The 25,013-nt window shown below is 38.6% G+C and overlaps 1 protein-coding gene across 4 annotated transcripts in view; it reads right to left on the bottom strand.

The window, feature by feature from the left end:
- Positions 1-1,985: 1,985 nt before the first annotated feature.
- The window catches only part of nadsyn1 (NAD synthetase 1), a 36,585-nt gene continuing 13,557 nt past the window's right edge, over positions 1,986-25,013 (bottom strand). For 3 of the 4 annotated variants that reach the window (XM_055012049.1, XM_055012051.1, XM_055012046.1), the window contains 12 exons: positions 24,429-24,500; positions 18,301-18,425; positions 18,149-18,197; positions 17,931-18,033; positions 15,961-16,129; positions 10,687-10,822; positions 9,900-10,006; positions 4,826-4,957; positions 4,536-4,605; positions 2,929-3,057; positions 2,382-2,558; positions 1,986-2,131 (listed from right to left, as the gene is read on the bottom strand). In XM_055012049.1, coding sequence (XP_054868024.1) covers positions 2,096-2,131; positions 2,382-2,558; positions 2,929-3,057; positions 4,536-4,605; positions 4,826-4,957; positions 9,900-10,006; positions 10,687-10,822; positions 15,961-16,129; positions 17,931-18,033; positions 18,149-18,197; positions 18,301-18,425; positions 24,429-24,500 — 1,305 coding nt within the window. In that variant the 3' untranslated portion in view covers positions 1,986-2,095. The other variant, XM_055012053.1, reaches the window with a different exon arrangement.

The following is a 25,013-nucleotide window of genomic DNA, read 5'->3' as shown; positions in this document are numbered from 1 at the left end:
GGTGGCGGTAATGAACCTAAAGTCTGTTTGTAGCCATGAAGAAGCACAGGAAGCACTGAGTGAAGTCAGGCACTGGTGAACAGTGAAGGAAGACGAGATTGAGCTTGTTGGACAGAAAGTTTTCTTTTAAAAATCTTCCTGATGGCAGCTTGGATAAAAGCCTGGTTGTGTGCAAATTGTACAATAAAGAGTTTTCTGATCACTGCGTCACTTCAAGCCGACAGTATCACCTCAATGTAAAACATGTTGCTGTTAGCACCAGAGCTAACGTTAGCTACGACTCATGGTAACGGTGTAGCCATCCCATAATAGGCCACTTTTCTAGACAGTGATTGAGTTTACAGAAAGTCTTAAAATGTTGAATAAAATCGCTATAATTGCACTTAGATTTGCAGTAATCTGTGAATGTAGCAGACAGATGAAAAATGCAGATAAATAGAAATGAAACAAACATTTTTGTGGTTTAAGTTTTTACTCCGTGGAGGCTCTGCCTCCTTGGAGGAGGAATAACCTAAACAACAAAAATATCTCTTTTAATAACTTAATTATAAACTTTTTGTTTATAAAAAAATTACATAAATAAAAATTGATATTCCTATAAACAGAACCATCAAAATGACACCATTTATCAGACCCAAAAAAGATGAAAACAGAATGAATCTCTGGATTTTCAACTTTCTGAAGCTCCTTGAACTACTTATGCTGATTTTATGTGCCATACAGTGGACAAAACAACTAAATTCAGGCTTTAAGTCATCAAAATCACTTATTTCTATATGTTCCATTTACCTTTTTTAAAATAAATTTTAAATTATAAACACATATATGTCTGTTCATTGATTCAACTGTCAACCACAATTTTATTTGAATCTATTTGAAACTTCACTTATTGTGTCAAATATTGCTATTTGACAAAACTGCAATTAATTGCGATTAATGAATTACAAAGCCTGTAATTATTAATTTTTTAAATCGCGTCCCACCACTAATATATATATATATATATATATATATATATATATATATATATATATATATATATATATATATATATATATATATATATATATATATATATATATATATATATATATATGGGCTGCACAGTGGCGTAGTGGTTAGCACTTTCGCCTTGCAGCGAGAAGGTCCCTGGTTCGCGTCCCGGCTTTCCCGGGATCTTTCTGCATGGAGTTTGCATGTTCTCCCTGTGCATGCGTGGGTTTTCTCCGGGTACTCCGGCTTCCTCCCACAGTCCAAAAATATGCTGAGGTTAATTGATTATTCTAAATTGCCCGTAGGTGTGAATGTGAGAGTGCTTGTTTGTCTTTGTATGTAGCCCTGCGACAGACTGGCGACCTGTCTAGGGTGTCCCCTGCCTTCGCCCGAGTCAGCTGGGATAGGCTCCAGCCCCCCCCCCCGCGACCCTAGTGAGGATTAAGCGGTGAATAGATAATGGATATATATATATATATATATATATATATATATATATACACACACACACACACACACACACACACACACACACACACACACATATATATAGCACTACGCTCTGCCAACAAAAGGTTCCTGATACAACCACCACAACAAGGCTGTTGATAGCTAGACTCTCATCCTCTGTGGTTCCCCAGTGGTGAACGAGTTGCCAAATGCTGTTCAGTCTTTAAGATTATAGACCCAGCTTTTCACTGAACACAGTTGCACTTAACTGCAAAAAGAAAAGTAAAAAAATTATATTACCTCCCACACTGCCTGTAGGCACCACAGTCCTATTATCACACTTGAACTTGTTTTATGGCACTTATCCAGGTTTTTTTTCTCCTGACTAGATCCTTGTTTGTGTTATATTTACTCTCACACGTACATCACTTTGGATAAAAGCGTCTGCTAAATAAAATTGTAGAATTGTAGAATGAGGACAGAGGACACGAGGAATTGTCATGTGCTTCTTAATAGTTTTCACTGACAATAAAGCATACTAACAGAGTTTACAGCTTTTATTGAAAGGTGGAAATGCACAAATCACTAAAAATCAGAAAACACTTTTCTGATCCATCCAATTGTGAAGCATTTTCAGTGCACACCGAAGACCTCATTGCTTTAGAGGGTCTGTTGTCATCTGGGTTACCTGAAAGTTAAAAAAAAAAAAAAAAAAAAAGGTCTAAAAAACAGAACCAACTTCTTGAAGATGTCTACTAAAATCACCATTATTTACTTTACTGTACTGGACAGTATAGGATTAGATAAGAACAGATTATGTTCACCAGCCTCAACAACAGTTTATTCCTCAGTCTTTGCTGTGGCATTTTCTTGTTCAGATTTCACATTACTAGCATTTTAACATGAGGCTGAAGTTAACCTTAGTGATAGCTAGCTACCTGTTTGTCAATGCATCTGAACTGCCAGGTCCAACGTGTGTTATAGAGGAAAGGTCGGATGTCATAGCGGTTGTCATCAGGGCTGTAGCTGTCAGCATGGTAGGATGGCGTCACTGTTGTCATCTTGTGGCGGTTCACTGAGTACATCCTGAAGAAGTGTTTCACCTTCTGGGCCACCTGAGGAAAGACAACAATGGCCTTATTTTATGGTAAAAGTTACTACATGGACAATGTTCACTTTCAGTATTTCCATGTCAAACAGCAATTGTAACACAGCTGCAAAAAATATTTAAATAGCAAAATTCCTCGAAATAGCCTGAATAGTCAGTGCACTTGTCATGGCGTTTTTAAACACACACTTAGTAGCTGAAGTTCAATGTATTCCAGAATGTTGTCCAAGTTGGAAATTTATCTAGGAAACCTACTTGTGTACTTGTAACAGCAGGATCAATAATGCCATGACACTTCTGTTGTAAGGCCTACACTGGACATCACATCATTTATCTAGTGGAGAAACCCACTTTTTCTCATGAGGGAGCTGACTGACCTCTGTGGGTGAGAGAGCATCCTTCCACATATGAATGAGTTTACAGAACATACTGAAGGGGCCACACTTCGAGATCTTCCTCAGTCGTCCAATCACTGATAACTCAGAGTAGGTCATCCCCATGTCTGCCTGAGGATGGAGAAGTGGGTGTTAGAGAAGAAAAGTGCTTCAGGTTCAGTGACGTAAGCGATCTGCTGCAAGCAGAGGTCTACGTAATCCACAATGGATCACATCTACCCAAGAAACAATAGGATAAGTAGAACTGATTCAAAATGCAGATAACTTTGATAGACCCGAACAGAGAGAACACAAAAACGGACAGTGACATTATGATTATCTACTAATATATCTACAAATGGCTGCAATGATATAATATCAATGTAAGTCAATGTTTTTTTGCCCATTTTTTGACTGGCCACACAGCTGACCGACTAATTAACCTTAGCCCCATGAGTTGGCTGAAAGCTCTGTCTCTGGCTGACACACCTTACACCAGGAACCCTGTCATTCTAAACTGATGAAAAATGGCTACATACACTTTGTTCTGCTAACAGCTCTAAGGCAAAAAGTAAAGATGATGATCAATGCTGATGACTTGGCACAACGTTTTTTTTGTTGCAGGGTATCTAGCAGGTGTTGCAGTGCAGCATTAGAAGAGAAAGAAATTTAATATCAGACTGTTATTTTATCCTTATATAATGCTGTTTGATTGCTTACTAAACAAAATACTGTGACAAGCATATAAGAACTCAATTAGTGTGTCCTTGTTTCCTTTTTTAAAACAACATAAAAGTCTGACAGGAGCTGTTGCAGTGAAATTTCCCACCATCTGCTAACCTGCCACCAAAACTCTTACACAAAAACACCCAAAACCATCATCACAGAGTAAGAATCAGTCTTGAACCTGTTTTTTTTTTTTTTTTCCCCCCGGACATAATGCAGGTAGATAATGACATAGGGCTAAAATACTACTGCAGGTAGTAAGCCTTTTAGCTAAAGTTTACAGCTTACATAAGAGCAGACATATTGAAATCCATTTCTTATAATTGTTCATGTGCTTTGTAGATACTGGAAAAGTGACAAAAACCACAATCCTCCAAACTAGTTGATTTTTACAAAGTCAAACTCATTTCATGTTTTGTGAAACTGCAATGCAGGCATTCAGAGCAACCTCAGTAGTGTGCAACCATCTATATAAAAATTATATTGATTGTAAATATCCTAATTAGTAATAATCTGATAAGCCACTGGGAGATGAAGGCCTTATTATTTTCCTAAAGAAGTAGCTCCTTTAATCTAACAATGGCTTTAAATGCCAATCACAGAAGAGCAGAGCAAATAGTCAGCTTCCCATTCAGAGTACTCAAGTCTCATTGTTGCAGTTGAAACTTTATTATCCTCGACAAACTGAGTCAGCAACTAAAAGAAAATGAGTGAAATGTTTTACTTTGTCCGGATAGGACTGATGTGCAGTAAGTTACTTGTACATGGAAAAAAATCTGCATGTTAGCACCAACAGTAGCTTAGCAGGCTACCTCTTAGTTGACTGCCTGGCTCTTTTAACTATGGTTCTTTTCAAGACTTACAGATATATTTTCATGTCTTACCTCATCTGTCTGTGACACCTGTCCATCTGTTAGCGGCTCCAGTTCAGCGGTGGGTGGAGCTGCCAGGATGCTGCAGATAAACCACAACCACTGAGAAACTGTAAGCCACACAAGTTGTTCCGTTATTGTGGCTATGCATACATACACCTCTGAAGGTTTTCAGTAAAGACGGTAAACATACTAGAACACATTTCTGTATCAGAGCTGCTATTTGTGTTCTGAACACCAGCAGGTACATTACCCACACCAACAGTTAATTGTCCCCCCATGAATCTGTCAGTTGTTCTTACTGTCTCAGAGCAGTGAGCTGGAACTTCTCAATACAGTACAGCAAGAAACTCTTCAGATCCGTCTTGCTGATGCCTCCAATTGGGTTGATGTCAGCACTTGAGCAGTCATATTTGGTGAAATACCCTGTCAGGCTAAGCAGAAATAGTGGTTAATGGAAGAGAAGGTAAGCTGTAATTATTCTGCACAACACTGCTTGTCTTAAGAAACAGAGTATTTCTCTTTCTGTTGAAGCAACACTAACAATGTCTTGTGACTGCTATCATTCCACTAAACACAACACTGCTTTGGTGATGAGACTCCCTACAAGTTCTGCAAGGACCTTTTCATGATGTCACTTTTAAGTGTGCTTTTCCTTCCATCAAGGAGTCGACTGATTTCAGTTCATTTTAATACTCTATCAAAATCAACTTGCAGAGTCAGCTAATGCATTATTATGGAACATTATTAACAACACAAAACAGTGGTTGTCAATACAGCTTCATTCAGTTTTACAGTATCTATGTGTTCCAAGGATCTGTGAATCCTTCCTGGTGGTTCCTTCACATGCTGAAGTGAAAGTCTGCCCATACTGAGATTACAAAGTGATCAATTAGAAATGCATGCTGGTATGTGTCCACCTTGTCAAAGCAGCACCTTGGTAGATAATGTTGCATCACAGTGCTTTTAGGTTGAGCTTTTGTTGATGTACGTATTTTTTATTGTTTCCTTTTAAAGTTGTATTGTTACTTGTTTTAGTAAAGTGCCTTGTAACTCAAGTCTTGAAAGGTGCGACAGAAAAAAGCTTTAATATTATGGTTCTTTTTGACTTCACTGATGAAGTGAATAATTCTGATTATCTCATAACAACTGTGCATGTCCATGTCTGGATTCACTAGACAGTACAGTGTAAAACAGATGTGAGTACATCCCTGTACAAAATCACATGGATGTCAAATCATTTTTATTTGTATCACCAATCAATGATGGCATTATTTCTTGAGGTGTACAATATTTCCTTTGACAAACAATCCAAAGCATATACTTTAGAAAGACTAAAAAACAACAACAGCTGCAGCAGTAATCAGAAGGTATAGAACAAGTTGTAGTACCACTAATCTGAGCTGTAGTAGTTGTCCTCCCAAAATGAAGCCATGGACATGCATTACTTTCACGATATAGCTTTGAAAAACATATGTACTTCAGACTTGACACAGGGGTTATCAAAAAACAAAATGGGGTTTCTGTGACAGATCAGACAGTCGAAAGCACTGCATAGCTTCAACCTCTATGGATAGTATACAAGAAAAAAATCTGCTTGAGGAAACTTTGCTAAAGGGACAGAAGTCTAATGAATATTGGGAACACAATCTTTGGTCAGATGAGGTCCAGCATATTTGATGTGAACCTGATCAGGACTACCACAGCGAATGCTTAGTCCTCACTGTGAAGCATGGAGGTGGGAGCGTGATGATATGGGACTGAATGAGTGCAAAATGTGTTGGGGAGATGACATTTATAGATGGCACCATGAATGCCAATGGATATGTCAAAGTACTGGCTAACAAGATGACTCCCCATCTGCAGAAGCTTGAATGACAATCAGTGTGATAATGATGCACAGCGCACTACCTAAATCACACGAATTTCTGAAGAAAAAAAGGTTTAAAAAAAAAAAAACAACAAAAAAAAAACCACAATAACACTGAAACACTGTTGCTGAGGATTGACAGTCAGTGGCCTTAAGAGGGACAAACAATGAACTAGCCTCATTATGTTGGGGGATATGCTGGAACAAGTCCAATCAATGATGGCTAGACCTCACAACTTACAGGACTTAAAGAATCTGCTGCTAACATGCTGGTCCCTGATGCAACAGGACATCTTCAGAGGTATAGCAGAGTATTGTCAAGTTGGAGAGAAGAACCAACACCATATTAAGCAGGTGGTCAAAATGTACTGGCTCTCGCATTGAAACACTATGTCACTATGTGATGAATGTATGGTAAATAATAGGGATGCAACGATACAGTTAAGTCACGGTTCGGTACGATTTTCGATATGAGGGACACGATTTTCGGTTCGATTCAATACATTTAATGCTCTGAAAAAAAAATACAAGTGTTATTCCTCTTTCAATATGTATTTTTTTAATTTTGCTAACGAGCAAAAATAACAATGCCATAATAAAAACATGCATTTTAGTGCATAACATTTATGTGCTTACTTCTTACTGACCTGAAGAAATTTTGTATTAAAGTGCTTAGAACAATCTTACTGTTTTTAAAGCATGTAAACCAGTGAAATTGATTCACTAAAAGAAAAACTCAACTGTGTAAACAATTTGAACAAAGCAGTGCAACTTGGGTTTTGGCAGCTGTAATCACAGTCTACTCAATCTTTAGATTTTTCTGCAGAAAAATAAGTTCATCAACATTGTCTGCTGCAAGACGAGAGCGGGTTGCTTCAACAATGTCCCCTGCCGTGGAGAAAATTCTCTCACTTGCAACAGACGTTCCAGGGACACAGAGGTGAAGTCGAGCAAGTTTTGAGAGATGAGGAAAGCTGGACTCATTCATCTTCCACCATTTGAAAGGATCATCATCCACGTGAATGCAGGGTGCCAATCTGTATGCACTGACCTCTTCCTCCACAGTCACAGAAAAGGACTTGACCTGGGCTTCATGTTGAAAAACATCCCCAAACAGTTCTGCCATGGCGGTCTTCTTTTGCGGTGGCTCTGCTGGTTCCTTTCCTGAGAATGGCCTTGTCTCTGGAGCATCCTACAAAAAAAACAATGACAAAAATAATACCAAAAAACAATTATTCTAATATATTTTTAGAAATCTAAAACACAGCATATCTTAGTCATTATTAATATTATAGAGGTCATGTCATGCATTACACTGATTGGAACATACTGCAAAAATAAACTGGGTTTTATACATAACATAATAATAATAATAATAATAATAATAATAATAATAATAATAATAATAATAATAATAATAATTATTATTATTATTATATTAAATATTATACCTACTTCAGGATGTCACTGGTGAGATCCCTGTAGACTTGAAACTTAGATGTCTCATCCAGCGAAGGTAGGGTCTTGAACCTGGGATCCAAGGCAGTAGATTTTTGTAGGTAGCTTTTCAGGTTTGGGTCAGTGTATCGGTTCTCTAGGTCTTTAGCAATTGCCATTTTTGCCTCTTTGACTGTCTTACTGTCCTCCTCCAGTGGAGACATGGATTTAAGAAGAAGCTCTTTCAGTGGAAGAATCAGAGAAGTTGTTGGGGTCGTTTCACTGCTCATCAGGGTAGTCACAGTTTTGAGTGGTTTAAGTAGTTTTATCAGCTCTTCTGCAAGTTTTTGCTCATCATCTGTCAGCATTGCTACATCCTTGGCAACAGTCTTGAGGTTTTTGTCAAGCAATGCAGAGTAGACAGCAGCTTGCTGCTCAATGTATCTTTCAAGCATGTCATGAGTTGTATTCCACCTTGTCTGAACATCATGAATTAATTTGTGACGGGGCAGGTTTAACATCTCTTGTTTCACTGACAATGTATGGTTGGCTGTTGTGCTTTTGTGAAAAAAGTCAACTACTTTTCTGATTTTTCCAAGGAGGCGGGACACACTGTTGATTGCTACAGCTCTCTTAGCAGCCAGGTTTACCACATGGGCAAAACATCCTATTTGTGGTCCGAGTCCATCTGTGTCACGTACTGCATTAACAATATTTGCAGCATTATCTGTAGTCACTGGTATGGTTTGATTTGGCCTGTTTAACTTCCATTCAGTCATGGTGGTTTTTAATTCATCTGACAAGTTTGCACTTGTGTGACTTTCATAAACGGGACGAGTTTGAAGTACAGCGCTCTTGATTTGCCACTCATTGTTCATCATGTAATGTACTGTTACCGTGAGGTAGCTCTCAGTGGCCCGGGATGTCCAGCTGTCTGTTGTCAAAGCGAGGTTGTTCGTAGCAGCTAAGTCGGTAACAATGTTTTGGCGGACTTTGTTGTAAATATCCGGAATGACAGTTTTTGTGAAATATATACGAGAGGGGATAGCATATCGTGGATCAACAGTTTTCATAAGGTACGAAAAGCCATCATTTTCAACCACAGAATAAGGCTGCAAAGCTTTGGCAACAAATGTTCCAACAGCACGTGTGATTTTCTTATGTTTATCGGAGGTGAAAGTGTACTTCTTTTGAAAGGCGTCCGCTATGCTGCTCTGAGACTTGGGTCGCGTTACCTTGTCTTCTGCCCCGCTCGCAGATGACTTGTCTGGGTGATGGCGGCGGAGATGAGTGGTCATGTTGGTCGTGTTGCCCGTGATGTACGGTATAGTTGTAAGGCAATACTTGCACACAGTTTTTGTTTTAGTCACCATTTTCGTCCCCTGATCATTATAATCAACAGCAAACCCAAAATGCTGCCATACAGCGGATCTGTACGACGTAGAAGCCGCCTCCTCAAACTTTTGTCTTTCCTTGCTAGCCATGATCCTCGTGTCTGTCACCTCTCCCTCAAACAACAGCAGCGTGGTTGCCCCCGCCCTCCAGGCAGCTTGGGGGATGAGGGGAAGCGGGCTGCTTGCGGGGAGGAGCTTTCTGGGAGCTTTTCAAGGCAGAGGGCTCAGCCTTGGTTGCGCTCCTGGCATTTTAGCGAGAGCACACTAGAAAAAGTTCGGAAAATACATTTTGGGAGCGCTGTTTTCATTTGGATCGAACGTTTTTGCGTATTGAATCGAAGAGGACGTATCGAACGGTTCAATAAAAAAATCGAGTATCGTTGCATCCCTAGTAAATAAAAGCACTGTGATGTTACTGGCAACAAACACAAGTGGTTCATAGCATCTGTCACATGATAAGAATTTGATGCCAAATTTCTGACACTAACAATTGAGTTGCAGGCTGCCTTTGTTCACCACAGCTACTAACTAATCACATAGCAATGCTAGAAGGACATTTGGCTTTTTAAAATTTTTTTTTTTTACCTCTGGACCAACTGCAATCATGGAATTTATTTTAGAAAGAAAAATGAAACATCAGACATATCCGAAGTGAGCAAACAAGGCCACCAGTACCTTTCGTCTACGTTGCTGGAGCCCAGTACTAACAATCCACCAGGCTTACCCCGGGCCCAGAGACTCAGCTGGGCAAACAGGTAGGCCAGGACCATCCTGACACGAGCCTGTGAACACACACAGAAACACATGTACATACAGGATGTGAATATAAAAGTGTCTGAGACCCTATTATAAAAAGCACTGCATGACCACAGTTGTGTTACTGCTGTAGTATCTGACCTGAGACGTGTTAATATATTTATTAGAATGGAATGTGTTCTGTATGTTCTTGGTTGTTTGGAGTAACTCAATGCTGTGTTTGGAAAGGGGTCCCGATGTCAGGGAAGTTGATTGTTGGGGCTCATTCTTTTTTACCTTTGGCTTTTAATAGAAACCATATGTTATGACTTCATACGTGACCAAACCTATATAAGTGAGCACATACTGTTATTCTGGGAGTTTCATATTGGCTCTGAATTCTCCATCGGGCAGACCATGGTGCCTGATCAGATGCTGTGTTCTTTGCAATAAAGTTATTATTATTATTATTATTATTATTATTATTATTATTATTATTATTAAGCAAGTCCGTGTCAACGGACATTTTCTTCAACATCTGCACACCCTCGATGTCTGAGAAACTACACTGCAGCATCAGTCACAACTAAGATTAAACTGTACCAGCATGTCTGTGAATTGACAAAAGAGAACAAAGGCGGATACAGGGAGGTACAGAGTGAAGACAAAAACAGGGTGGGCAAAGAAACAGTGATGATGACAGATAATGACAGAGAAAGTTTCTGACCTGGACATTCTGCAGAGCCAGGTTTTCTCTGAGGCTTCCACCATTGACACGAAACTGAGGCCACCGTCCAGTAACCACTGAGAAGATACCCAGAATGCCTTTCACTGCCATGTCTATATTAATATTCATGTGTGTGCTGCAAATCAAGAGAGACATAAACAAGGAAGAACATTTTTTTTTTTACAAAGTAAGTCAAAGGAGGCTAATTCACATTTCTCCTGCAAACCTATAATTTTTTTTCTTTTTTTTTAACTAAGTCATCTCTTGAGATTAAACAGCATCATAAATCCATTCTTTCAGGACATTAGAGCCCAGCTGATACAGGATTTCTGATGTTAGCTATTATCTGTGTGTTCATGTGTCTTCTTTGTGCTTCTCAACTACTGTTTCTCTAATCAACTTTACAGCTGGTGGGCGTATTGCTGGGGATTTGAGAAAGTGCAGTGTTGTGTGTGAAGTCAGCACTTTCCCTACAGTGCTGGTTATACCTCCCAAGACATCAGCTAATTTGAGTTTGAATGGAAACACTTTGATAACCCAACACAGTCGGTCAGAGTTGGCCAATGGCATTGACAAAGCTGCAGGCAGTATTCGTACAGGCCAAGCTATCAGTCCATTCTGAACAGGTACATTTTCAAAGGGCACTACACTATTATTTAATAACAAGTGTGTGCCCTGAAAACTACACGACAAATTGCCGTTTTCCCATGACTTGTGTGGTTACTACAAAATGCATGACATACTTTTGAATTTGAAATCATTCAATCAAAGCATTTTTTGTAATGTATAAAACGAGATGCCTAACGAATTCAGACACCTAAAGTCATTCACTACTTCAAGCTAAAGGACAAAATATAAGTTTAGGAATACCCTCCTTCAAAAACATCAACTTGTACAAAAGAGTTTTCTTTTTATAATCTTGCGTTAACAAATGTGTCAAGCAGAAAACATCTGCAATCCGGTGGGCTTGAGGTGGGTATCACTTAAACATTTGCGCAAAGCATCTTCACATTCTTTAGTGGGAAAAAAGGAAGCTACAAATGTTTCTTTCTTTTTCTTTTTTTTTTTTTAAAAGGCAAACTTTCCAGAACAGTTCATCTAGGTGTGGACCCAATACCGTCTGACCTCTTACAAACCATTTCCCCAGCATTTAACCCTGCAGTAACACACATCATCAACTTCTCACTTGCTACGGGTGCCTTCCCTGCTGTATTTAAGCAAGCTCAAGGCACTCCAATACTCAAAAAACCTACACTCGATCCAGCCCAGGTTGAAAACTACAGACCAGTTTCACTCCTACCCTTCCTGTCTAAAATACTTGAGCAAACTGTCTTTAACCAAGTCTCTGCTTTCCTCTCATAAAACAACCTATATGACCCAGATCATTCAGGTTTTCAACAGGGTCTCCACTGAGACTGCACTCCTATTGGTAACAGAATCACTGTGTTCTGCTAGTATTGCTGGACAGTCTTCAGCTCTATTGCTATTAGATCTGTCAGCTGCTTTTGGCATGGCTAACCATCAAATCCTCCTCTCCACAGTCACTGAGCTTGGTATCTCAGGATCAGTCCTCCGCTGGTTCATGTCCTACCTCTCAGGGAGATACTTTAGAGTGTCTTGGAGGGGAAAAGTGTCTGAACTACACAGTCTATCCACAGGGGTTCCTCAAGGGTCAGTGCTTGGTCCCTTCTTTTTCTCACTATATGCAACCTCACTTGGTGCGATAATCCACTCCCATGGTTTCTCATACCATTGCTATGCTGATGATACCCAGCTCATCCTGTCATTCCTCGTGGACGACCACACGGTCTCTGCCCGGATCTCATTCATGCCTTGCAGATATCTCAGCATGAATGAAAAAACACCACCTTCAACTTAACCTCTCCAAGTCTGAGCTCCTTGTCATCCCAGCCAGTCCCTCTATTCAACAAGAAATCAACATCCAGCTTGAATAAACCCAACTCAAACCCACAAAGTCTGCCAGAAACTTGGGTGTCATGATCGACGACCAATTAACCTTTAAGGCTCATGTGGCCTCTGTTGCTTGGTTGCGTCGCTTCACCCTGTACAACATCAGGAAGATCAGACCCTTCTTGTCTGAACATGCAGCTCAACTCCTGGTACAGGCTCTCGTATCGACTACTGTAACTCCTTACTGGCAGGCCTCCCCGCATGCACAGTCAAACCTCTGCAGATGATCCAGAATGCAGCAGCACGTCTGGTTTTCAACCAGCCAAAAACAGCATGTCACCGTGCTATTCAGAACGCTTCACTGGCTTCCAGTTGCTACCTGCATAAAATTCAAAACTCTAACATTTGCATTCAATGGAAACAGCTCCCTCCTACCTGAACTCTCTCATTCAGGTCTACACTCCCTTCCACTCACTACACTTGGCCAACAAAAGGCGGTTGATACAACCACCACAACAGGGCCGGTCAATAGCTGGACTCTTCTCTTCTGTGGCTCCCCAATGGTGGAATGAGTTGCCAAACTCTAGTCGATCTGCAGAGCCTCTCTAAAATACTTAAAATCCAGATCTTCACTGAACACATTTGCACTTGACAGATTGCAAATAAAAAAAATGTAAAAATAAAATAAATAAATAAAAAATAAATTTTAAAAATCCTATTACGTCTACTGCCTGTAGACACTACGGTCCGATTAAGACTTTTATACTTGTTTTATGGCACTTATCTAGGTGGTTTTCTCCTGACTAGATCCTTGCTTGTGTTGTATCCACTTTTAGATGTACGTCGCTTTGGATAAAATTATCTGCTAAATGAATATGTAGAATTGTAGAATTGTGTGCCAGTGAATACACATTGAAGCACACTTATTACTCATCCTCGGGCTTATTTTTCCAACATTCTTTTTATTCGGACATGATTTTCACCGTAAAACTCAACCGGTGGCTTTGAAAGTTGTAAAAATCCACAGTGAAATTAATGGGATGCTGACTGGACAAATGTTAAAAAACTCACTGATGTATGGAGTCCTGTATTTCACATACTTCACAGTAGAAACTTTATTCAAAGCCCAAACAGGTCACAAAGCTTTAAATATCCATCCATCCATTATCAATACACCGCTTAATCCTTATCAGGGTTGTGAGGGGGCCCGAATCTATCTCTGCTGATTTAGGGTGAAGGCAGGGGACACCTTGGACAGGTCACCAGTCTATTACAGGGCTACATATCGAGACAAACAATCACACTCACATTCACACCTACAGACAATTTAGAATTACCAATTAATCTCAGCCTGTTTTTGGACTGTGGGAGGTAGCCAGAGTACCCATGAGAAAACTCACGCATGCACAGGGAAGAGCATTCAAACTCCATGCAGAAAAATCCCGGGAAGTCAGGGACATGAACCGGGGATCTTCTAGCTGCAAGGTAACAGTGCTAACCATCAAGCAACTGTGTGCACCAGCTTTAAATGTTTTTTGTCTAAATTTGTGTTTTGACATCCTTAATGGTTTCTATGTGGTTTTAGATAAAAGTTTTGGAAATCTTTTTAAAATTTCTGAAATTCTATTCCGTTATAGTGGGTGACATCATGTGAGATTACGCCCACTCTAACTTTTGTCCTGAAATTTTTTTGAAAAATGTCGTTAAGCTTGTTTCCTTATCACAACTTCTACTCTATGTGAACAATTTATACATAAAATGTAGGTATTTTCTATTCTTTCACCCAGTGTGACTATAATTACTGTATGACTTACATTTTTTCCACTGATTACCTCAGTGCACAGAGTGCACTGAACAAAACTCAAATTCACACCCATTATATTGGTAACCTGCTACCAAATCCCTATATTACAAGTAACATACATGAAAATACATCAGCATGTTCAAAACAAAATTGTGCAAGAAGAAAGAATTTTTTCAATATGACTGAGAATTAATGAATGGACGTTTCTGAGCTGTGAACATTTTTTGAGAAGGTAAATCCTAATGTCTGCTCTCTGTCTTCCCTTTTCACTGGAACTAAACTCTGTGTCTTCTTACCAGTGCATAAGCATTGAAGCACTAATAATATTTCTCAGGCTTATTCTTACAGATTCTTCAGGCATTATTTTTGGCACCTAACTTGTCCTGCAGCTTTGAGAAAACCCATACAAATTTTTTTTAGGGTTTTTAAACAGTCAAAGTTTTTCCTTCAGTTCCAGTGGTTGATATCGTGTGTTGGGTTAAACTTCTAAATAAGAGCTTCTTCCAGGTGACAGTGGTTTAGGGATCTAGAGCAGCTGCATGTTTTTTTGAAGAGGAAAAAGTAAAATCCCCTAGTTAGCTGAAAAAAGCTTACAGGATGCATTTAGGCACATTACAATATCTAAATAAAAGTTCTGAAATTTTACAAAAGGCTTACCAGGGACTCAGAAATATGCTGGCTTTTAAAAAAAATTAACACAGCTCCTCATAGCTTCCCCCTGTGCTAGACTGTCAAAAAAGTCTCTCCAGTGTACAAATGAGTACTTCTTTCTGTCTATTTCTCACACGTGTTGATAAACAAACCATGTGGATGTTTGGGTTCCTTTTTAAAATAGAAATTCATATCCTATTTTTAAAAAGTCTTGATTCCATAGCCCAATAAAAACACTGGCATTTACAGAAATCCCACTGATTCTGTGACATATGCTACATTTTCAAAGTAAAAGCTCAGAGATGTTAAAAGGAACTGATCAGGGATTGTGAAATACACAGTTTTTTTCTAAATAAAACCTTCTTATAAAAATTATACCTGATGTAAAATTATAGCAGGGCATACTGACAGGCAGCTGCTGCATTAGTAAGCTCAAAATTTCTTCAGAATCAATTATTGCTACCATTATTATTACGAGTTGCTCCGCCAAGGAATGCATTGGATTTATGTGACGATCGGCTTTGGTTCTCCATCTGTCTGTCCATCCGTTCGCAACATTACTCAAAAAATGGACTAATAGATTGGGATGAAATTTTCAGGGAAGATCAGAAATGACACAAGGACCAAGTGATTATATTTTGGCAGTGATGCAGCTTATAGTTTGGATCCATGGATTTGTGAAGGATTTACGCTTCACTGCGAGATAGTGTCATGGCGTCACTGTAACTATGACATCAAGTGAACAGTATGTCAGCTGCCTGCTGATGATCACATGATTACGATCCTACTACAAATCGAAAGCTGTGGACCACAAATTGTTCAAAGATTTCAACCTTGGAAATGATACAACGACTGAGCAGCCTTGGCAGAGTACTGTGCTCAGAGTGCTTTTCTTGTTATTATTTCACCTGCCGATCTGGCGGGCCAGGTCTCTGGCCCTGCTGCATGTGTCCTCTGAGGAGTTTTCACTGCCCATGTAGCAGGTGGTGAAGATGCGACCACACAGCTCCTTTGGTTGCTGTGGAAGGTAGGAGTCATCCCCAACCACCCTGCGAACATCCTCCAGGACCGAGCTGTCTGAGAGATGGAGATAAAGAAAAACAAAAGAGAGGAGAGGAGAAAAAAAGAATAGACCTTTCGGGACTTTGGTTTTGTTGAAGTAAAGAGAGACAGGAGATTGAGGAGGATGGCACAGAGGCAAGGTCTTATCCTCAGGCAAGAAGCTACAGACGTTACTTTAGTTTAACCTGAGGCACTGCTTCTTCTGTTTCCCAGAAACACTTTTTCTGACATGTACTTTTCTGTATTGGCAACAAATCTCCAAAAATACGAAAAGCAACCATGTAGTTACTTAGACGGTTACTAATTTTTGGGGGGATTTGTCTACTCTGTGGCTTCAGGCCTAACAGCTACTACTGAAGATGTAACTCTTTAAGGACACTTCAGAAATACATGTTTTAGTGCATTTAAAGTCTCAGTAATATCCTAAAACATCAGGGGTCACATGCATTAAACTGTGTATGAGCCATTTGACAGATTATTTCATAGATTTCAAAAAATAACATTATCAGAGAAACTGACAAAACAGCCAAACAAACAGGCTATGACTCTCCTCTTAAATTTCATCTCCTCATTTTACCCCCAGCTTTGTCAAAAAAAACCTTTCTGTGGTGGCACAACGGCTAAGTCTCTGGACTACTAATCAGTGGTTCAAACCCTGATGCGGCCACTGTCGGGCCCTTGAGCTGTACTGTGGCTGACCCTGCGCTCTGACCCCGACTTGGATAAGCAAAAAGCAACATTTCACAGTGCTGTAATGTATTTATGACAAATAAAGGCAAATTATCATTATTATTATTATTGTTATTATTACTACTACTACTACTACTACTACTCTGGTCTGTTCAAGGTACAGAAATTCTCACCAAACACTTGCATTTTAGAAATACCATTTTATAAGTGGACAATGAAGCTTGTGTAGGTTTCTGTGTAAGCACACAGGACCCCAGGTCACTGTTGTTTTTATCAACATTACTCAAACAGGAGGACAGTGCCTTTGCTGGAGTCTATAAGAAGTGGCGGATTAATCCACTTTTGGTAGTCTAGCAAATACTCGTAACAGCAAGGCCATGTATATGAGACTGAGTGAAAATAAACTATAGTAGGGGTTCATGGTAACGAAAGAACATGTCACCCAATGCAACAGTGCGGCTCACTGATGTGTGTAACATTGGGACAACAATGACCCAGAGAGAGAACATGTATCAGGCTTTGATACAGACACTGGATTTGTTAGCAGATGTATTCACTGTTGGTTTGGGATTTGATTGGGTTACTCAACAATAAGGAAAGCAGAATGTTATGATACAATATAGAATATATAAAATAGAAATACTTTGATCTCCAAGAGGAAATTCTGTAAATGTTACCAGATTTCTCCTTCACAACAACATGTACACTACCATTCAAAAGATTGGGGTCACTTAGAAATGTCCTTATTTTTGAAAGAAAAGCAGTTTTTTTTCAATGAAGAGAACATTAAATGAATCAGAAAAACAGTCTAGATATTGTTAATATGGTAAATGATTAGTCTGGCTGGAAACGGCTGATTTTTAATGGAATATCTACATAGGGGTACAGTGGCCCATTTCCAGCAACCATCACTTCTGTGTTCTAATGCTACATTGTGTTAGCTAATGGTGTTGAAAGGCTAATTGATGATTAGAAAACCCTTGTGCAGCTGTGTTAGCACATGAATGAAAGTGTGAGTTTTCATGGAAAACATGAAATTGTCTGGGTGACCCCAAATGTATGAATGGTAGTGTATAAATAATCAAATTTGTGTGTTTTCAGTGAAAGCAAAGTGAATCATACTCACTGCCATCCTCTACAGCCTGACAGAGCAGCACACACATAGAATGGACAATACAGGCGGTGGAGGAGCTATCAACGCCCCCACTCAGAGGCAGCAGGAAACCAGCCTGGAACACAAACCAAAGCCATCTTAATATCAATGATTTTAATGTTCAATAATCTAAACGTGACACACAATCAAATTCAAGAAAGCATTTTTTTCCCCTGTGTACTCCTCCTCACCTGTCCACTTCTCCTCAAGTAGTCCCACAGCCAGCAGGCCGGCCCTAGACTGAACAACAGAAGTACTGTACAAGTTGTGCACAGAGATTTTCTTTGATTCTCAGTGTTCCGTCAAGAATAAAAAGTTCATTCCAAATTAATACATTTTGTACCTGATCTCTTCCTCTGGTGTATGAAAGTGCCATTTTATTGGTTGCTGGGTGGGGAGGTAGACATCATCTCCGCTGGATAGAGAGAAATCAACTTTAATCCTGTGGCAAAGTCTGGGTTCACTTGGCTGAAACACAGAAGTATGAGAGTGGAACAGAGAGACAGGGTGACTTATTCATGTAAAAATAGCATGTAGCGACCAGGAAATGTGTTAAATGACAATTGAAAACATTTATGCAATCAGTGTGACTCCATTGGATATCTGTTTACACAGCAAGTGACTTACACTATCGTTCAAAAGTTTGGAGTTACCCAGGTAATTTCATGTTTTTCATGAAAACTCACACTTTTATTCTTGCGTTAACATAATTGCACAAGGGTTTTTTAATCATTAATTATCCTTTCAACACAATTATCTAACACAATTTACCATTAGAACACAGGAGTGATGGTTGCTGGAAATGGACCTCTGTACCCCTATGTAGATGGATGATTTTATAATTATGGGTACATTTCAAGTCCATGGGGTGCATTTGTAAATTTTATCAATTATTGTTGATCATTTTTTCAAGCAATGACCAATTTCAGATTGGATGATATTTCTCTTTCATTTAAAAGAAAAAGGTAACGGTTTCCATAATTTATTTTGCAAAAAATACAAATTATATATTGGAATTTACAGCTTTTGTGCTGTCCGATTTCTTCAATGTCAAGTTTTCTCTTAAAACTTAACAATAGAATATATGTTTTTATATATTATTTCAGCATTAATTGTTCAAAAATAATCATTAAAATATGATAAAGCTGTTTTTAAATCCATTTAAAATATTAATATACATGAAATTATTCACTTAATGTCTGCCCGAGAAATCCTTTTCAACTGTGTTACCCACTGATAAAACCCCTATAAATCAGGACTGGTTTGCTCCAGAATCACATGACTCACATTGGTGGAGGGCACATCCTTTTTGGTGGGAACCCTGAAGACAGTGTAGTAAGTTTCAACTCCTCCTTGTCAATATTTCATCAAAATGATTGTCTACACATGGAGCGGCTTAATTGTCCGTCAACTGTGTTATCAACATTTTCTTGTGTACTTACTTTATATGTTTTAATGACAAAAAATGTAAAGAAAGCACACAGAAATATGAGTTGATCATGGTCATGTGCTGACATCTTCATTGTCTGTAGCTAGCACAAAGTCCAAAAAATGGAGGAAATGTCAACTGTTACATGTCAACTGTGTCACCCATCAAGTGTAACACAGTTAACATGGTTTATTTTCATAGTTCATGCTTATTGAGTGTAGTTGGTTTAATCACATTAGCTTGATTATACTGTTTTTAACACATAAATTACATGATGAAATATATACAAATGTAAGAAGGTAGTAATTACATAAATAATAAATAAATATAAAAACAAATAATATTCAAATAATAAATCAATCAATCAATCAAAACAAAGTTTTCATTGCAAAGAAAGGCTTCTCTCTTCTTTTCCTAATGTGTCCTGTCAACTGTGTTACTTCTGTCAACTGTGTTATTTTGTTGTCAACTGTGTTACATATGATTTTTGTGCCATAATTACATAAAATGTTGGCTAAACTGTAATATAAATGATGAGGGACATTTCTAGAGAGTGAGGACTTACATAATAATGTTGAGTAAATTTTTAAATTCAGTGTAATATGGATTTGTGTTTAAAAAAATAGTCATCCTTGATGATAATATCCTGCAGAATATCAATTTTCAGCTCAAAATTCTTATTTTCAAAGCAGTTAGACAAACAACAACAAATCTCTGGACGAATAGACCCAAGAAGTTGCAAATAATTGTTTTACCAAATTTGTAGTACTTAATTCATGTCTTCTACGACACAACTTTTGTCCGTAACACAGTTGACAAAATAATGAACTAGGTGTTTATTTTGATTTAAATATTTAAGAAATCATTAGTGGTTAAGCTGGCCAATTAATGGATTTAGCACAATCCAGGGGTATACTATAAAAGCATATAGAACATTAAGCCAAAAAGAACACTGATTTTTTTCACTTTTTGGTTGATCTGAAATGTACCCCTAATTATAGAATCACTCAGATACTACATGAAAAATCAGCCACTTCCAGCTAAAATTGTCATTTACCACATTAACAATGTCTAGACTGTATTTCTGATTCATTTAATGTTACCTTCATTGAAAAGAAATGCATTTCTTTCAAAAATAAGGACATTTCTAAGTGACCCCAAACTTTTGAACGGTAGTGTATGTGTTACTGTAAGACAGAAACATCAACAAAAGCTACAAGGCAAACAAAATTAACTTTAATGTTTTAATATGCTTACATATTCAGAGAGAAGGGATCTGTCACAACACACGTGGACAGACTTTGTGAATGAAAACAATCAATTAAAGCCGCATTTACTGATGATTTTGGCAACATTTTGAATGATGCTTCTCAGGGCTGTACTATGAAGTGAGATAAACAGGTTAGCAGGCATGTTGAGCTGAAAGTTAGAATTTTTTAGTGTTACCAAAGTGGCTCTCTTTTAACCTGCTAGATTACCATGGTAACTGATGTGTGGAGCTAACCTGGTCTGGAGCAGGTTATGATCAGAGTTTCAGATTCAAATCAGGCGAAAGCAGCGTCTCCCTTTAACCAAATTGTTTACTGACATTTATGAATGATACAGATTCTCAGCTGGTGGAATATGTTTTAACTGTAAAAACCTTGAGCTGTATTTTACTAAAAATACTGAATGAAACTGTACAGTTACAGTATAACACACTGCATACATTGTGACATGTATTTAGCTGATGATGCAGAAATCATTAATATGTTTTTATGTTTGGTCCATTTACTCTGCTGGAACTTCAGCTGATAGAACATGATTAGAAAACTGATTTTTGTATTGGTATTTATTACAGAGAAGATTCAATCAGTAACAATTTCATTTTAACTTGGCCACAAACTACAGTGATATCCTGCGTTATGGGACAATGTCAGACCTACATGCAGTTTAATACAATATTGTGTTTAAATATAGGAAATGCAAAGTTTAATAACTTTGTTGTGCAGTTGTCAGAAATAAGCGGCCGCAATGATCAGTCAAATAAATATATTAACGTGTTTCTATCAGCATTCCTGTCTTGCATCATTTGCAGTTGCAGCTTTTTACAGTCATACATTTTTCTATTCCTCATTGTTCTCCATTAAAACAACCTGTTGACTTAAGCAGCTGAACATGATCAGTTCATTTTGTGTAGAAGAAGAGTCACATGACACGATAAACGGCCACTTTCATGCGAACGCAAACTGAGTTTAAAGCAGAAAATCTGAGTTAACAAAGAAAGTTGATAACCACCTTCATGATACCTGTTAACTCTGACAGGGGCTTTAGTTTTTGTCAAGCCGACTAACACAAGAAAACCTGGGTATGTCAAACTGGCTTCGTAGTTCAGCTCTCAGGTCAACTCTGACTCTCGTTTGAGTTCTGTTTGATTTGGAAGAATATCTGGGTCGAGGTTACTGGACGTTTCTTTACTAGCTACCAGCTTCAAGCTGCAAGTGAATGAAATGCTTCTAAAATCATATTATAAAGTGTCATATTATATTTACAATATATTTTGTATTTGTATATCAAGCAGACACTAAGCAGCATTACTATTTATTTGTAGTGCTGACATTAATGCTCTGTTTTCACCAAATCCTGAAGGAGACCTCTATGTCTGTAGCTGCTAAATACTACAGTGTTTACCTGTTTGTCTGTATGTCTGCTGTTACACAGATCGTGTGTGGCTTGTTTTAAATAGTTTTTCACTAAAAACAGCAATCTGCTGCTGTAAACAAGGTTGATGCGAGCAATGAAATTGAAGTCAGGAAAGATGTGGGCTGTAAAACAATGAACTAAAAGATGTTAAGATGCTCTGTAGTGCTGAGGTGAGCAGTAGAGCTGTTAATAATGCCCTGGGCATATGCTATTACAAAAGATACCTATTACATTAAACAGTCCTTTGATCCATTGTTGATAAATATAAATATGAATTAGTGGAGCTGTAATATGAACTAAACTAAACTTAAAATACTGCATTTTTCGTGATGTATATTGAAGAATTTGTGGTGTTTTCTACTCCTGACCAGTGCTGGACTCTTGTCCTGCCTCAGTTCTCTCCAGTTCCACTTAAAGCAGGCACTCAGGCTTGACATTTAGCAGCAGAGCTCTGGCATGAACCTCAGTTAGCATTCTATACTCTGATCCAGGACTGAACCCCAAAGTTACTCACAGGTCTGTAAAAACAGTGGCACCTCATCAAGAGGGAGTGTTCCTAGAGCCACCTATGTTTCAGTCTCATTAGCTGCAATCTGTGGCATACAAATGTCACGCCTGTTGTTGTAACCCAGGGTCAATAAAGGCATACAGCATATGTACTCAACCGTAAACATTTGCATTCTTTACAGTCAAGGCTCTTCAACATACGACACTTTACACCCAGTATGTTAATGCACGAGCTGTCCATAAGCCGAGGAACTGATATTTAAGGAATATGTAAACTTCAGATTGTATATATCTGGAAATTAATTTATAACTGTCAGGTAACTTGTTTATCTTCCTTTTTTTGTTTGCTATTCTGTCTCTTACAGTTAGTTAAAATAAACCTACGATTAAAGTTGTAGACTGATTGTTACTCCGCCAAGGAACGCGGCGGAGTTACGTAACGATCAGCGTACGTTTGTCTGTGAATCTGTCTGTCCGTGTGCAACATTACTCAAAAACGGACTCACGAATTTGGATGAAATTTTCAGGGAAGGTCAGAAATGACACAAGGACCACCTCATTAGATTTTGGCAATGATGCAGCTTATAGTCTGGGTCCACGGATTTGTTAAGGATTTCCCCTTGCGAGATATAGCGGCCGGCACGGTGTCACCGTAGTCATGACAAGAAGTGAACGCTGTGTCAGTTACCTGCATCAACTCACTCGACCCGCTACAAATTTCGGTCACTCAATTCGGTATCTTTACATAACGTAGACACGCACAACACATGCCTGTGCTCACTCAAGGTAATTTTTTATTTCTTTAGTTAGTTTGTGGGTCGATCTATATTAAATGGCCAGATTCTATGTTGCAAACACACACTAACTGAGGAATGAACAGTCTTGGTGTAATACTGCGCTCTCTGAGTGCTTTTCTTGTTTTTTATGTGGCCAAAATCATGAAGTATGCAAGGGATCAAATACTTATTACTTTGCCAAGGAAAGCAGCACTGGCGTACATTTGTCGGTCTGTCTGTCTACAACATTACTCAAAAACAGACTAACGGAACTCGATGAAATTTTCAGGGAAGGTCAGAAATGATACAAGGACCAAGTGATTAGATTTTGGCAGTGATGCAGCTTATAGTCTGGATCCATGAACTTGTTAAAGACTTCTGTATCATTGCGAGATAGTGGCACGGCATCACTGCAACTATGACAACAAGTGAACACTGTATCAGCTGCCTGCTGACGATCAAATGATTGCAATCCTACAACAAATCCACCATTACGGACCATGAATTGTTTAAAGATTTCATCCAGTGGAAGTCATACAACAACTGAGCAGCCTTGGCAGAGTACTGTGCTCTCAGAGTGCTTTTCTGGTTCTACTCATTGTATTAGCAATCTCAAAATGTTTGAGTGTCAGATTATTTATATAACAAACAACTCCAGTCTGACGTCATTGACTGGACTCCAGGTTGGCTAAGTCCTGACTCCAGATACTTTCTGCTGATGTCATTAGCCAAGGGGTTCACATACTTTTTCAGACATACACTGTGAATGTTTAAATACTGCACTCAACATGAACAAAAGCATTACAATAAATGTTAACATATATTACGTTAATCAATCACTGTAGCTTAGATAAAGATCTGGCCAGATTTTAAAACCAATTTAGACATGAATGCGAATGATACCATGACTATCTTGCCCCTGACACTCTCCCTGATGAAATGAAGTCAACAACTAATGGCCAATAAATAAGTGCAAGAGTGTACAGTCTCCTGAGCATGTCTGTGAGACTGGACAAAAACACTAAGTAATAGCAGTTCAAAAATGGGCTTCGTGCATTACAAAGGGTGCTCTCTTACCATATGTGACTGGTATAGTTCTCCTCTGTAGCTACGCACATCCTCAAGATCCAGTGTGGCTGTTGTCACCTCCTACAATACAAGAAACACAGATGAGTCTAGCAGACATTATTGCCATAACATGTTTACCTGCAACAGACAAGAAAGCTAACTCACTGCATTCCTTCCCTGCAACACCTACCCAGTGCACCTGCACATATGATTAGGGAACATCAGTAGAAATTAAAAAAAAACAAAAAATAGACATATGTACTGACTTTTCCATATGTGGATATTCAGATTCCTCTGGGTGTGGAAAATGCCAATATTGCACATACGTACACTACCGTCCAAATGTCTGTGGTCACTTAGAAATGTCTTTATTTTTGAAAGAAAAGCAGTTTTTTCAATGAAGATAACATTAAATGAATCAGAAATACAGTCTAGACATTGTTAATGTGGCAAATGACTATTCTAGCTGGAAACGGCTGATTTTCAATGGAATATCTACATAGCAACCATCACTCTTGTGTTCTAATGGTACATTGTGTTAGCTAATCATGTTGAAAGGCTAACTGATGATGAGAAAACCCTTGTACGATTATG

This window comes from Amphiprion ocellaris, chromosome 1, assembly GCF_022539595.1.
Source record: "Amphiprion ocellaris isolate individual 3 ecotype Okinawa chromosome 1, ASM2253959v1, whole genome shotgun sequence".
NCBI lineage: Eukaryota > Metazoa > Chordata > Actinopteri > Pomacentridae > Amphiprion > Amphiprion ocellaris.
The sequence above is the reverse complement of the archived record's forward strand: the minus strand, read 5'-3'. Positions and strand labels throughout refer to the sequence as shown.